Genomic DNA, 13,776 nt, shown 5'->3' with positions numbered 1-13,776 from the left:
AGAATAATTTGAATTTAGTACCAAGCACATTCTGTCAAATTAAAAAGAAATCAGACGTTTTTGATTTTCTGTCAAAAACATGTACAAGTTGTATTATTAAGGGTACCTTAAAATCTCTTGAATGAATAGACTCCCTAATAAACTTGATCCTCCCATCCCCACCTCCTCGGCAACACCTATTTTCTTATGTCATTTCATCACCCTCTTTTAAACTACTCAGTTCCTGCCGTTTAAAAAAAACACACCTTCGTCTGTTCTTTACATGGAAAGGGACAAACTGGGTGAAATATGCCCAGTTCCTTGATATTGTCTTGGCAAATGCAGAATTGCCACATTGCACGAATAGAATCTTGCTTGAAACCTTTCAAGGAATAAACTCTTAAATGCAAACAACACCTGCACGATTTTTGCAAAACCTACGAACCCACAACCCAGACTCCAAATGTGTTTAAGGTACTGAAGAGCCCCCTTACAAGAATTTAAGATCCCGTTGCTCGAGACTGAAACACTTCAATACCAATTCAAAGCGGTTGGACACCATTTCATCCTTCACCCCTATGGGCAATTGCAAATTTCGTAGAGGCACCGCGGTGCTGTCCTCGGTGCTGAAAAAAATGCTCGACAGCTGAATCCACACCAGTGGATTACATTGATATAGTTCTCTTTGATTTGTGTCTCCAATTAGTTTTCATTTAAGAGGTGATAAATGTGCTTGTGTGTCTCTGTATATCATTGTGAAGCACAATTTCTTCAAGATACTACAGAAGTCTGCTTTTGAGGATAGCTGCTCATTATTTTTCTTTGGTTATTAAACCCTTGATTTGAATGCAATTTAATTTAAATTTGAATGCAATGTAATGTAAACTGTGATACATAGTATGTATATATTAATGTGCCATGATTTTTTTAAAGTTGGTATATATTAACTATTTTATGGGAAAGAGAAATGTTATTTCTAAAAGTACTTTAGAAGGAAAATAAATATTTTGTTGAAAATTATTGTTTTGTTTACACTGTTATTTACTTGGAAATCCAAGAGAGCTAAAGGGATCTAATTGATTTAAGTAACATAGTAATAATAATATAAAATGTTTATCAGCAAAATTTCAAGACTGTAATTGATAGGTGATTGTGCTACAATTTTAATAGTGGAATCATAATAGAAATGTTAATCAAATAATTTTCAAGCAGATGTATGATTTTATGAATATTTGTAATAGTAGTTAGGGTTTTAAACAGTAGTTCAATTAATTGCAATTTCATTGAGAGAAGCATGTTCAAGAAAATCCCAGAAACTAGAAGGAGAATTCCAAGAATCTGTCTATGGGTGAGATGGGAGACAGGTTTTTAAAAATGGATAAAATAAATAAAAGGTATATATTTCTCTTTTTGAAAGGAATTGGTTAGTTGCATACTGAATAAAAATTGTTTCAGGACGCATGAGGAATATAAGTCTGTCTCATAAAATGTGAATTAGTCATTTTCTCAATAAGTCTAATGATATTCAAGTATTAAGTAATTATATGAAATTTATTCTTGTATTCATCCCTACGTTGGCTAGGTCAATCCCAGGTGATTTTTTTAGATACCTCTGAGCTGCAGTGACTCTTACAATTAAGGACAACATATAATCTTAATTAATTTGCTCCTTTTTTTCTCACAACCTTGGAAAACATGGATATAATTTAGCCATATTAAGCGATGTTATATTTTATCAGCTGAAAGAGTACTTATTAGGAGTCTAGCAATTGCTTTTCAGATTGCTACTAGACAATGAAATCTTAAACGTCCAATTAAACTTAATCCCATATAAAGAAATTAATTGCTGCACACTGCATTCATTTAAAATGTTAATTGGATCATTAGCTGGATCATATGAAATGAAAATCACATGGCTTCTCATATTCAGCTTATCTTCATAATTCCCTTTTTTCATATCAGATATATAATACAAATAGAAAATTTTCCAGTAACATCAACCTAGTTCACAACATACCCATTCCTTCATTTGTGGATTACCAGATTACATTCCATCAGAAAACCACTTATGCATATATTTTAACAAATCTTTTTATTAACCCCATTGCATCTATTCCTATCTTAACATGAACCATCAAAATTTCATTGAAAATGAATTGAAAATGTAAGTCAATTGTAATTAATACATTAATTTTAGAGAACAACTATTATGAAAACCGTTAGGTTCCATGCACAAAAATAGCAAATATATTGTATTTATTTGAAATAATTATACATTTTAAATATTGGTTTAAGAAAAATATGATTGACATTTGGGTAATCTTTTCTACAAATTAGCTAGCAAAGAACTTAAATGTTAGTATAGTTTAAAATGTTTAGCTTTACATTAGCTAGTATTTGAATCATTTGAATAAGGGTATTAATGTATACTCTTCTTCAGATGATAAATGTAAATAATTCATATATATTTAAAGATAGCAGTAAAAATTGTATTTTTCCCTGTAAACCATGAATTTGCCAACATATGCAGCGCATAAATATTCTGCCACTGTAATGGTTCTACCAGCAAAAATATACTGCTCAAAAAAATAAAGGGAACACTTAAACAACACAATGTACTGTATTTAATAGTAGGATGTCTTATCTTGTGTACCCTTTATTTTTTGAGCAGTATACATCAATAGAATGTGTGAACTGGGACAGAGTTGTATGTAGGACATGAGTAGTGAAGAAAAAACATTTGCACAGCATGCTGGACTTTTGCATGTCACAATTATCTTTTTCCCAATAGGTTACCTATGGAACTTTACAACAATCCCAGTTGATCAATTTAAAATATTTATCTTTAACCTATTGGACATTATTACACAATAACATATGATACCTAACATCAACATAATCTTGATATCTAATCCATAGATAATTAGCAGTGTGAGAAAGTAAAAGTAAAATTAATAAAGACTTTCATGGTTCAGTTGTAGCTTCTTGAATTCTTTCCAGAGATGTATTGGATTTTTTTAAAAAATGAAACCTTGACCATATGCAATCATTTTCAATTTCACTCTTTCTTATGTCATTTCTTCTCCTACACCAACTCTGATCACCTGCCATAACATTTTCAGAGTTACCCTGTTAACAGAGTCTTGATAAGCTTCACAATGTGATATTGGATTGGAAAGAATAAAAGTACTTGATTAAATGCACTTTAAAAATGTATAGCTCTTATATAAAAGATGAATTGAGTATGCTTATCTTTTCTACTATTTTCCTACATTTTGCCTTTTCAATTATATAAGTTGCATTGGTTTATACCAGGACTTACTGTAACATTATAAGCACTTAGCATATAGAAATCATATTTGAAAGGCCTACTTAAAGAATTATTTATATTAATTTTGTAGAGACTTATATGATCATATCAAAATCTGGAGAGGGATTTGTTTATAGATATACATAAGCATATAATATATTAGATTTTGTTACTTTTCTGCATTATATGTTAATTATGGGCAAACTGACTTCGTTAAAAGAAAGAAAAGAAGCAAGGTGAGCCGAGAAGTATCTCTTTCACTTTATCTTCTGGAGAGCATTGCAAAGAAGTTCCATTTCATCTGGAAAGACACCAAGAAAATAAAAGTTTTACTTTGCTCTATATGTATTACATTTGCATTTTCTTCATGGAATACAAGGCAGTGCGTATGGAGTTATTCCCAGTTTACTCTGTCAGTAGAGATAATAATGCAGAGATTACTGGGCAAACAAAAGAAAACAAATAGTACAAACTTATTGCCATAGGAAGAATGCAAGGCAATTCACATATATGCTGATAATATATGTGTTTGGAGGAAAAGTACTGTGCGACTTATGAAAAAAAAATGAGGTGATGAACTGTGCTACAACTGCAAATTTATTGTCTATAGATTCCATACAACATAGAAGCTCCCACTGACACAATAATCTTTTTGTGCACAACCATTAATAAACACTTTTTCAGTTCTTCAGATCTTTAATAGGAAACTATTAAAAAGACATTATTGAGGCTGATAAATAGCAGATATGCATATGGTACATATACAAAACTACATTCATTATGAAACTCCTCTGAATTCCAGGAAAGAATGAATACAACTGTCACCACAATCTAATCACAAAAGGGTTTATTTTAAATATGCTACTAGAATTGGAATTTAAAAAATCTGCTTTCAATTTATTATGGATGTGAAAATCATGATACTTGATTCCATCTATCTCATAGATGAATAAACTTTGAAGTTTAAAAATGCACTGGAAATCAAGCATCCATTTCTTTGTACATAAGGAATTATTAGTTGAAGAAAATGAAAAGACAAAAGCACACATATAAAAGATTCTTGGCATCCGAATAAAGCCATCCAAAGTTGTGATTTTAAATACTTACTGCCAATGGCATCTGCCAAATTCTTTAATTGCTTGATATTGTCCAAAACTTCAATTCTTTCAGTATATGGATTGTAGCGGACTGAAAATGGCCGTGAAATCGTTGAGGCATATTTTCTGTACAATGCAGAGCAAACATTTAAAGGTAGCCATATGTTCATTTTTTTTTTGGCGAAATGTCATTCTTTGCAGCTGGCAACTGTAAATTTTATGATTTGTTTGAAATGTAAAGATGAACGATAAAACTGAGATCTTGTGCAATAAATAAAAACTATTATGCATGCCTTAGAGGTGGAGTGCAAGCTATTCCTTTGATAAGGGGACAAAACAGAGTGTGGTGTTTGTTGGTTTGTTTTGCTCTTTCAATGTATTTCCTGCAGTCTCAATTTCTCAGTCTTCTCTGGTTTATCCCTTGGTCCAGCTTCTCTGGGTTATCATTTATATCACAGGTGACCTTTTATTAATAACTTTATAACACCTTTTTCAAATTAAAGATTGCTATGGTAGCTGGCAGTAAACCTATGGTACTGATACCCGTGAAACCACTTGCAATAATCTAAGCAGGATGTCAAGGCTGCTAACATCGAATGTTATTGCTTGACAAGAGATGAAGAAGTAGCCATTTCATATGTTAAACTTGTGTATTGCTTTAAGAGATTGGGAGGGGGGAAGAGGAGGATTGTTCCTCAAGGCAATCTGAAATTAAAGAAGATAAGAGCTTGGTAGGTTTTCTAACGGAAGGGAAACTGATTCTTTAAATTAATAGGAGAATATGATTAATGACAAAATTAGAAAGGTGGAGAATTGTGTTTTAATATATTGTGCAAGGGGGCGGAGATTTCAGATTCCAGCTTCCTTCGAGCAAGCAATTGCCGGTGTATTGGGCTAATAAAGGACTTTTAAGGTAAACAATGCCTCAGAGTCACTTGAAAAGCCCAAACGTCAGAAACTTGACACAGATCCTACCTTAACTTCTGTTTTGCAACTTCAAAACTTTCAGCTACGTAGTAAATGGGCTGAAATTCAGTAACAGGATATTTTTGGATTGCAGTCTTTTCCAAGATGAGAGGCTCAGTGACAGGTTTATCTGACAGAGCGTGCTAAAGGAAAAGGACAGAAGGGTTTTTTTATTTTAAATAGAAATTATTGTTGCAGCCACAATTGAAGCTTAGTAAATTCTAATAATCCTTTCCAGTACTGAATAGAATTGGGGAGTGTCACTGTATTGTAGTCAAGTATACAGAGATACATCCTAGGAGTGTAGAAATGCAAATTAAATATCAAGGAAAACAAACAAAAAATCTGGCTGAGCGCTTAGCATCCTCATAACTCAGATTTCAGAAAAAATATTGGGGAAAAAGGAAACATGTGGCCATGATGGAATGTCTTTACAGAAGGGAATTATGTGATGGCAACTCAAAACTGGGATATTCCATTTAGAAGGATGATTATATTCCATTTTTTTCTTGCAGTACTGTTTTATATATTAATTAACAAGGGTGATAGATTTATTGATGCCTTCGTGGACTAAAAGAAGATCCACTATCTTACAACAGCATTCTTTAACACGTCAGCCTCCAGATGGTATTGGAATAAAACTCTTATTGTGGTTAGAGTTAGCAAAATATTGGATACGCTGACTGATAATAATGAAGACTGCAGTACAATACTTCTGAAGGCACCAGGAGTTCAGGAGCTCTACCCAAAATTCATATCATTTCTGGCCAGTCCTTTCCAATGACCAGCATAACCACAAAGGAATCCCTTCAGTTCAATAGGACTGAGATGGACTGTAGTTTCACAATTTAGCATGTCCTAAGTTTATCCATTGTTCTAATGGGTCTATGGGAAATATATCAATCTCATTTCTACTCACAAGAAAAAAGATACAAGATGGTCGCACAGACTAAAAACCTAGCCAAAAAAATACAGATGGAACTTTGAACCCACCCTGGTTCTTTTATCAAATTTATTTTAGGCATATCACCATGCTTTTCTCTTTCACATGAACCCAATAGTCCAGGCATATCAAACCCACGACGTCACGTGATGTCGCGGAACGTATCGGGACAGTTTTGTCATTGCCGGCAATGCGGTGGGCGTGGCTTCTGGATGACACATCCGGCCTGTGGGCCGGCAGTTTGACACCCCTGCAATGGTCCATAAATAGCACACTGATATTATTTTTGAAGAGCCATAGTTTATTGATTGATTGATTGAATCAGTGTATACCACCACCCATCTTGCAGTTGTCACTCACACCTTTGTTTTCTTCCTTTTAATTTTAAAAGGCTTGTGCAGCATGATATCTTTCTTTCTCTGGAAGGCATTAGGAAGAGGAGGAAGAGGGAGCAGGACATGATCTCTGTTTATTTAATTATTGTTTTTTTATAAGACAACATGTCACCATGAATTTGGGACTCCCCATACTGAGAGCATGAAGGTGCTGCCAGGGTTGAAGTTTCAAGCACAGAGTGACCACCTTCCATAATGAGGGTGCTCACTTTGTGCTTGATCCTTCAACCCCGGCAGCAGCAACTTAATGCTCAGAATGAAAATGAAGTGGACTTCCATGGTGATGGATAGCATGTTTTAGAACATTCCTTTGTCCCAAGATGGAAAGTAAAGAAAGATGTGGCTTGCACAGTGATGTCACAATGACTTTTTTCCCCCCAGGAAGCAGAATAGCATTAAATTTGAAAATTTGTAGAATAAGGATTTCAAGAAGAAGACAATAAGAAACCAGAAAAAAAGCCACCGCATTTAAGGTAGATTGCATTTGAAACAAAGCTATATAAACATCACTAGGCCAAATTTTTACTTTGCAGAAAGGTTCAGCAACTTCATTTGAAGAAATCATGAATTCGTACTTGCAGTTCACCATATGATGACAAGAGTCCAGCACCGTAGGCCTTAATTGTGTTGCCTTCTTTACAGAGGCCAAATTCCACAGTGAACCAGTAAACCTGATGTAAAATAAGGTGTAGAGATTATTTACTGTGGCCTACAGAATTTCAGATGGTGCTGAAATAGGGCTATGAAATAAATGAAAGGAACAGAATCAGTCCTAAAAAGGAAAATTTTGTTCTATGAACAGTTCATCAATGGATACTTCCTTGATGATTCTATTATCAATGAATAATGGTTAGTTGTTTATTTGGGTAGGATCCTGACTCTCTCTGCATATAACTAACCTTCCAAATGCTATTTGTTTCACCTGTACATAAAATGCCAATGCATTAATGCTTGTAATCTTTTGGGAAATATTTCAAGCTTATAACAGTACTACAATAGTTAATGAATTTTTAATGGTTAGCTACGTTAATATAATGTACTTATCATGTAAAAATGAATTATTTTTCAAGGGAGAATTTCAAAATAATTCTAAAACCAAGCAGCCAATTAACCAATTAATTCCTTATTAATTGCAGGATGTGACTGAAGCTATTATCAGAATTGAACACTGACCGTTGCAAGTTTCTCAATATAATCATCTGGAGCTCCTAGAGAAGCCAATCCAATCTCCTGTAGAAGCAAAACATTTTCAGTTTTTTATTTTTATTGTCATCTACACACATCCCTGCACACGCACATGCACAAACAACTTTTTTAATCTGAAAAATGAAATAAAAGGGAGAAAAATTATCAAGAAAAATATTTCTTTTTTCTATTTGTAAATTGCATTTCCTTCCAACATGGGGAATTACAGACATTGTTATGTATGTAGCTTGTAGAGGAAAAAAATGCATCTATGCAACATGCATACAAGTTGCAAAATTGGGTGCAACTCACTTAACAACCACCTTGCTTAGCAACAGAAATTGTGGTCCCAGTTGTGATTGTAAGTTGAGGACTACTGTATAGGAATGCAGCTTTACTGATAAAAGTGAACTTGAGGGTGAAGGTTCGTTCTCCGAGCTTGTGGGTTGGTTTCCGAACAATTCATTACCTGGCTAGGTAACATCTTCAGCGGAGTTTAGGGGATGTCAGTGTTGGTGTTCTTCTGCTTACAAGGGCTTTGTGTGGTTAGTAGATCTTGTGATGGGTCAGGTGTGGGTGTGTCAAGTGAGGATCTTGTGATGGGACAGGTGTGAGTCATCAGTGGGAGTCTTGTAATGGGTCTTGTGAAGGGGAGGTTACATCAGGTGAGGCTCATCCTACATCCAAGCTACAGATATTCACCACTATTGCAAAATTGAACTTTCTGTCACAGTATTGGTGTTGCTATTTCAATAATTTTATTTAATGTAGTTATTTAAATTTATTGGCTACCCAAGTCTGATGGGCTCTGCATGATATAAAAAAACTAAAAAAGCATAAAAATAATTAAAAACATTAAACCAAATAGGGAGCCCAGACTAAAAACAACAGAATCAACAGAGCAAAGCAAAACAAAGCAACACAAAACAGGGCCTTAGACAAGTAATAAGCATCAGCCTCAGGCCTGGGACCAAAACCAAGTTTTCAAATCTTTCTGGATCCCTTGGAGAACTGATGGATTCTCTCCTGCCTGAGTGAATTTCCTGCTGGTCAACTATCAACATTAAAATTTAGCTTTTACTTACTTGAGAAAACTGAGCAAAACTAGGGTCAGCAAATAGAGGGACATGTCCTAGGAGTTCATGGCAAACATCACTAAAAGAAAACATAAATCAGTATGAAAACTTTATGATGGGATGTGTTTGTGAGAGGGAAGAATCCTCGCTGGGAGAAGCAATGTCTTTTGCTACACATGTTTTGGACTTCTTTCAAGCTTAGCCAGCCAAAAGCAAGAGAATGCAAGAATTTTGGCCAAAGATATATGGAGTATACCAGATTACCTGCTTTTTTTTGGCTTGCTAACAAAGAATCTCAGAAGGATATGGCTGACTGATGAGACCAAATAAGTTTGAAATGATCATATCGGTCTCCCTTTATTCTTTGTTAGGTAAAGGTAAAGGTAAAGGTTCCCCCGCACATATGTGCTAGTCGTTTCCAACTCTAGGGGCTGGTGCTCATCTCCATTTCAAAGCCGAAGAGCCAGCGCTGTGTCCGAGGACGTCTCCGTGGTCATGTGGCCGGCATGACTAGATGCCAAAGGCGCATGGAACACTGTTACCTTCCCACCGTAGTGGTCCCTATTTTTCTACTTGCATTTTTACGTGCTTTCGAACTGCTAGGTTGGCAGAAGCTGGGACGAGTAACAGGCACTCACTCTGTTATGCGGCACTCGGGATTCGACCCACCCAACTGCCGACCTTCTGATCGAAAAGCTCAGTGTCCTAACCCACTGAGCCACCGCGTCCCTTTTCCAACATATATATATATATATATCCTTCCCTTTTTTTCTTGTTCTTTGTTGTACCAACTTATAGACTCATGATCTCTAAATAAAAACCAATCATCTCTGGAGAACATTCATGCATATTTTCTACAAATTGACTATAAAGTTATATGCACATTTCTATACTGTTTTGGTTCACTTCCCCTTTGATCTTGCATAATATTCCAGGCTTCCAACTATAATACAACTGTATACTTTATAAGACCAAATACATACGGTTCGGGTGTATACATTGGTTTTGATGAATGACGAATGTACTGTGTAGAGTGAAATACTCTAAAAGCCAAGCCACCCAAAAAATCTCGAGATGAAAGAAGACCAGCCACGGGCCGTAAACGAAATCCAGTACAGCCTGGAAAGAACAGAAAAGTTCTAGATTACCATGTGGCTGAAATCAGATTTAGCTATGCTTTAAAGTTCAATTCAGCATTCTTATTCAAAAATCATTGAATTACTTACTCCTATTAACATATGGACAGAACTGCAGCCTGATGGCTTCTGATACAGAAGTCATGGTTTTTCAACCAGTTTACTTACTTCTCAAAAAGTCTGAGACATCTTCAAGCTGGGGAATGTTATCTTCTTGGTAGCCGCAGTATTTTTCCAGGAGTGGAAAAACATGGTTGTGTTCATAGCAAGCATGCGTAGGATAGAGAGTCTTCAGCTCCCTAAAGACTATCCCCCATGTCTTCTTCTCTTCCTCAGTGTAAGTCACCCTGGGTATAGGTTGACCACTGAAAGGGAAGTCAACACAAAGAACTGATTGACCTCTAGGAAATACATTCCCATCTTATCAACATCAACACCAGAAATTCAGTTCATTCAGTCTGATGTGCTGTGGCAGATCTTTACAGATTAGGCAGGGAAAGTAATCATTACGATGAACTTTTTGCTACATACATGCATCCTTTGATTTTTCCACTGTAGGTTTAAGCAACTTTATGCTAATATTCAACCACCACCACCACCCCGCCAAATATGCAACTGCTTATAGATCAAATACAAATAAGGCACCTCAAAGATTAATGTATGCTAAAATTCTCCTTACTCATAAACACCATATTCTGGTTCAGGTAGCCCACTTTGAGACAGCTTGATTACTGTTTTTATCATGTTTTTCACATATTAAACTTGTTGCGGAATAATTAGAGCAGGGCTTTTCAGCCTTTTCACCCATTGTACCACTTTTAGGATATGGCAACATCCGAGTACCACCAGTTGCCTAGCAAGGTGTCAAAAACTTGATGACCGAAAAAAAGGAAAAAGTGATGAAGTACAGGTAGTCCTCGACTTACAACAGTTCGTTTAGTGACTGTTTGAAGTTACAATGGCACTGAAACAAGTGCCCCTCAAGCCACAGCCGAGCAAGACATCTGCCTGCCTGCCCGGCGGTGCTCTTCCTCCTGTCTGAGGTTTTCACTGTTGTGAGCATTTCTGTTGAGGATTTGCAGCAGGGGTGTGTGGGCGTTGTGTGTGTGTGTTTGGTTTTTATTCGCCCCATCTGCTGGGTGGTTGCAGCAGGTTTTGGTCACTTCACATGACCCTGGGACACTGTGACCGTCATAAATATGAATCAGTTGCCAAGCATCTAAATGTAAATCACAAGACCCTGGAGATGCTGCAACATTCCAGCTGATCGGCGCTTCTTCCAGCTGGAGCCTGGTGCTGATCCTGGCACTTCCACTGAGCCAACAGCCCTGAAGAAACGCTGATCCTGGCGCTTCCGCTGAGCCCTGACATCCCTGCAGCTCCAGCCATCTCTCGCTCAGGCTTGCGCGGTGCTGCCACCGGTTCAGCTCATTCCCCTCCGCCACTACTTTTCTAGGATGGTCGCGTACCACCTGCCAGGTGCCAATGTACCACAGGTGGTACCCGTACCATTGGTTGAAAAGCCCTGAATTAGAGTCCTGATCGTTTTATTTCAGTCTGCTATGTCCATATGAAGTTGTCTTATATTGGATCAAACTGACATTATGCTGATCTTGCAATTTCAGGAAAAAAAATTGCATGAAGAAAAGGTTGCTTGTTAGGCTTATTATCAGATATTTGGTGGCTTTCTTCCACTGAGAAGCAGCAGAGGGCATAACTACTAGGATTGCTGTTTTCTGCTAAGCCATCTTTCCATTTCTCTGAGGCTTCTGTAGGTGCCCAAATCCTTCCATTCTCCACTATTCAGGCAGAATGGAAGAAGCTTCTTGGATGAGAAGCTAAACATCTTCAAGGAAAAACAAAGTCCAGTTGCCTTTTGAAAATGCACCTTTGGGGTAGTTTGGAAAACTTTCCAAACTAAAACAGGCTGATAGGATTTTCCATCAAGTTTGAAGAGAAGTGCAGAAAGTCAGGACAGATACAACTCTGAGATATAACACTCCAAAGAGACAATTCTATAATAAAAGGCAGGGCATTCCTTGGCCATCTTATAATGTAGCAAATCAAGAACAACATGCTCCATCCATCAAAGTACTATAGGGAAAAATCTTTCCTCCACTGAAATAAATTTTGAAAACTAATTCTCTTTCTTTAGAATGAATGAACGCCAGAAAAAAATGTAACAGAATTTTTCAGCACAGCATTAGGTTGAATTATTTACCAATGAGAGGGTTTTCTATTGCAATCTTCCCCAGTCTGATGTGATTCTGAGAGCTTCCAGAATTCCCAATTAGCAGGTAGATCAGGTAAATAGGTGCACAAAGCAACAATAGCAAATGCAACCCTACTGTTATTATAAAAAGAACAGAAAGTGTTCTTTGAAACACTTTCTCTTTGCTCTTTGCAAAAGAGATGAACATACACACTTATCTCTTTTGCCCCACCAAGAGGATAGCATCAGATTTTTAAAAAAGCTGATTTCTAATGAGGTCTCCCTTCTGATAGACTTTTTAAAAGCCGCAGCAAACAAGCAGTGCTCCACAAAGTTGGGCTCTAATTCCTAAAATGCTTCAGCAAAAGACAATCTGGTATAACACAAGCAATTTAAATATTTAAGAAGATGCAGGAAAAAGAGACGGCAAAGAACACTGCTAAGATTCCAGAAGATCTGATAGCTACTTTTGTCCCTCAACCATGGCACTCTGTTATTTATGGTTAAATTACATGAATTTGGGGAAACAAAACACCTGTTGGGGATTAATTCTTAAGAAACATCACCACCATTCCCAACGTCCTTACTTCTTACTATGCAGTAACAGTTTGGCCTAATTTCTCCCATGCTGTTCTTGCTTTGCAGCTTTAATGATCCGAAGGTGAAATAATCTGATGTACATGTCATCGACACTGAAAACCAGGCCCATGTACAAAGCAGCTGGGCTTAACTAAACAATGCCTTCAATCTCTCCTGGCCTTAAAACTGGGGTGCTAAAAGTCAGCCCAGGTAATGGCTCAGCAGGAATGGCAGATCTGTTTCTTCCCTAAATATAGGTCCCCAACAGTCAGCCTGGCTCTGTCTTGAACCCAAAAGGAATCCTTTGACTTGCTCAACTTGTTGCCTTGACATTAAAACCAGGGGCGAGGTGGTGGTGATGGTGGAGGGGAGATCGGCTGTTCAGAAAATAATTTTAAACATAGACAGGCGATTTATCTAAGCCTTTCTCTCATTCTGCCCCAAATCAAAGCTTCTTCTTTTTTTCTTCCCGCAATTGAATAGGGTTTGTGGCACCGTGGGGATAATAGGAGGGATTTCTAAAGTGGCAGCTCTTTGTCAGAAGACAAGTGAGACTCCCACCATTCCTTGTCCCTTCACTTCAGCCTGATCCTAGGAGCAGTCCCCCAATAACTGTGCAATTTTCTGTGTCTCTGCACCAGTCCTCCTTGATCTCTGGAGCCTTAAACATGATTTTGAATGAGATGGGGTGTGTGATGAAACTGCTTTGGTTTCTATAGCATTGACATTTCTCATTAATCCTTAGGCCACCTTCGTGGGCCTAAGAAAAGAGGAGAGGTTTAAGGCTCTGCGAGACACCAATTTGAAAGCTGCTGAGATCAATAGACCAAGGCTCAGGGTGGCAGGTGAGAAGGAAGAAATGAAGAGACGGGGGTGTAAGTGTGGGCATACATAAAGG

At 37.0% G+C, this 13,776-nt stretch overlaps 1 protein-coding gene across 1 annotated transcript in view; it reads right to left on the bottom strand.

The window, feature by feature from the left end:
- Nucleotides 1-3,424: 3,424 nt before the first annotated feature.
- The window catches only part of PAH (phenylalanine hydroxylase), a 42,470-nt gene continuing 32,118 nt past the window's right edge, over nucleotides 3,425-13,776 (bottom strand). The window contains exons 6-13 of the mRNA XM_081330262.1: nucleotides 10,256-10,452; nucleotides 9,935-10,070; nucleotides 8,961-9,030; nucleotides 7,864-7,920; nucleotides 7,266-7,361; nucleotides 5,362-5,495; nucleotides 4,397-4,512; nucleotides 3,425-3,590 (exon numbers count right to left, since the gene is read on the bottom strand). Of these exons, the coding sequence (XP_081186388.1) occupies nucleotides 3,547-3,590; nucleotides 4,397-4,512; nucleotides 5,362-5,495; nucleotides 7,266-7,361; nucleotides 7,864-7,920; nucleotides 8,961-9,030; nucleotides 9,935-10,070; nucleotides 10,256-10,452 (850 nt within the window). The 3' untranslated portion in view covers nucleotides 3,425-3,546. The remainder of the gene's footprint in view (nucleotides 3,591-4,396; nucleotides 4,513-5,361; nucleotides 5,496-7,265; nucleotides 7,362-7,863; nucleotides 7,921-8,960; nucleotides 9,031-9,934; nucleotides 10,071-10,255; nucleotides 10,453-13,776) is intronic.

The sequence above is a fragment of the Vipera berus genome, assembly GCF_964194415.1.
Source record: "Vipera berus genome assembly, chromosome: 6".
In the NCBI taxonomy this organism is placed as follows: domain Eukaryota; kingdom Metazoa; phylum Chordata; class Lepidosauria; order Squamata; family Viperidae; genus Vipera; species Vipera berus.
This window is presented reverse-complemented; position numbering and strand designations above follow the sequence as displayed.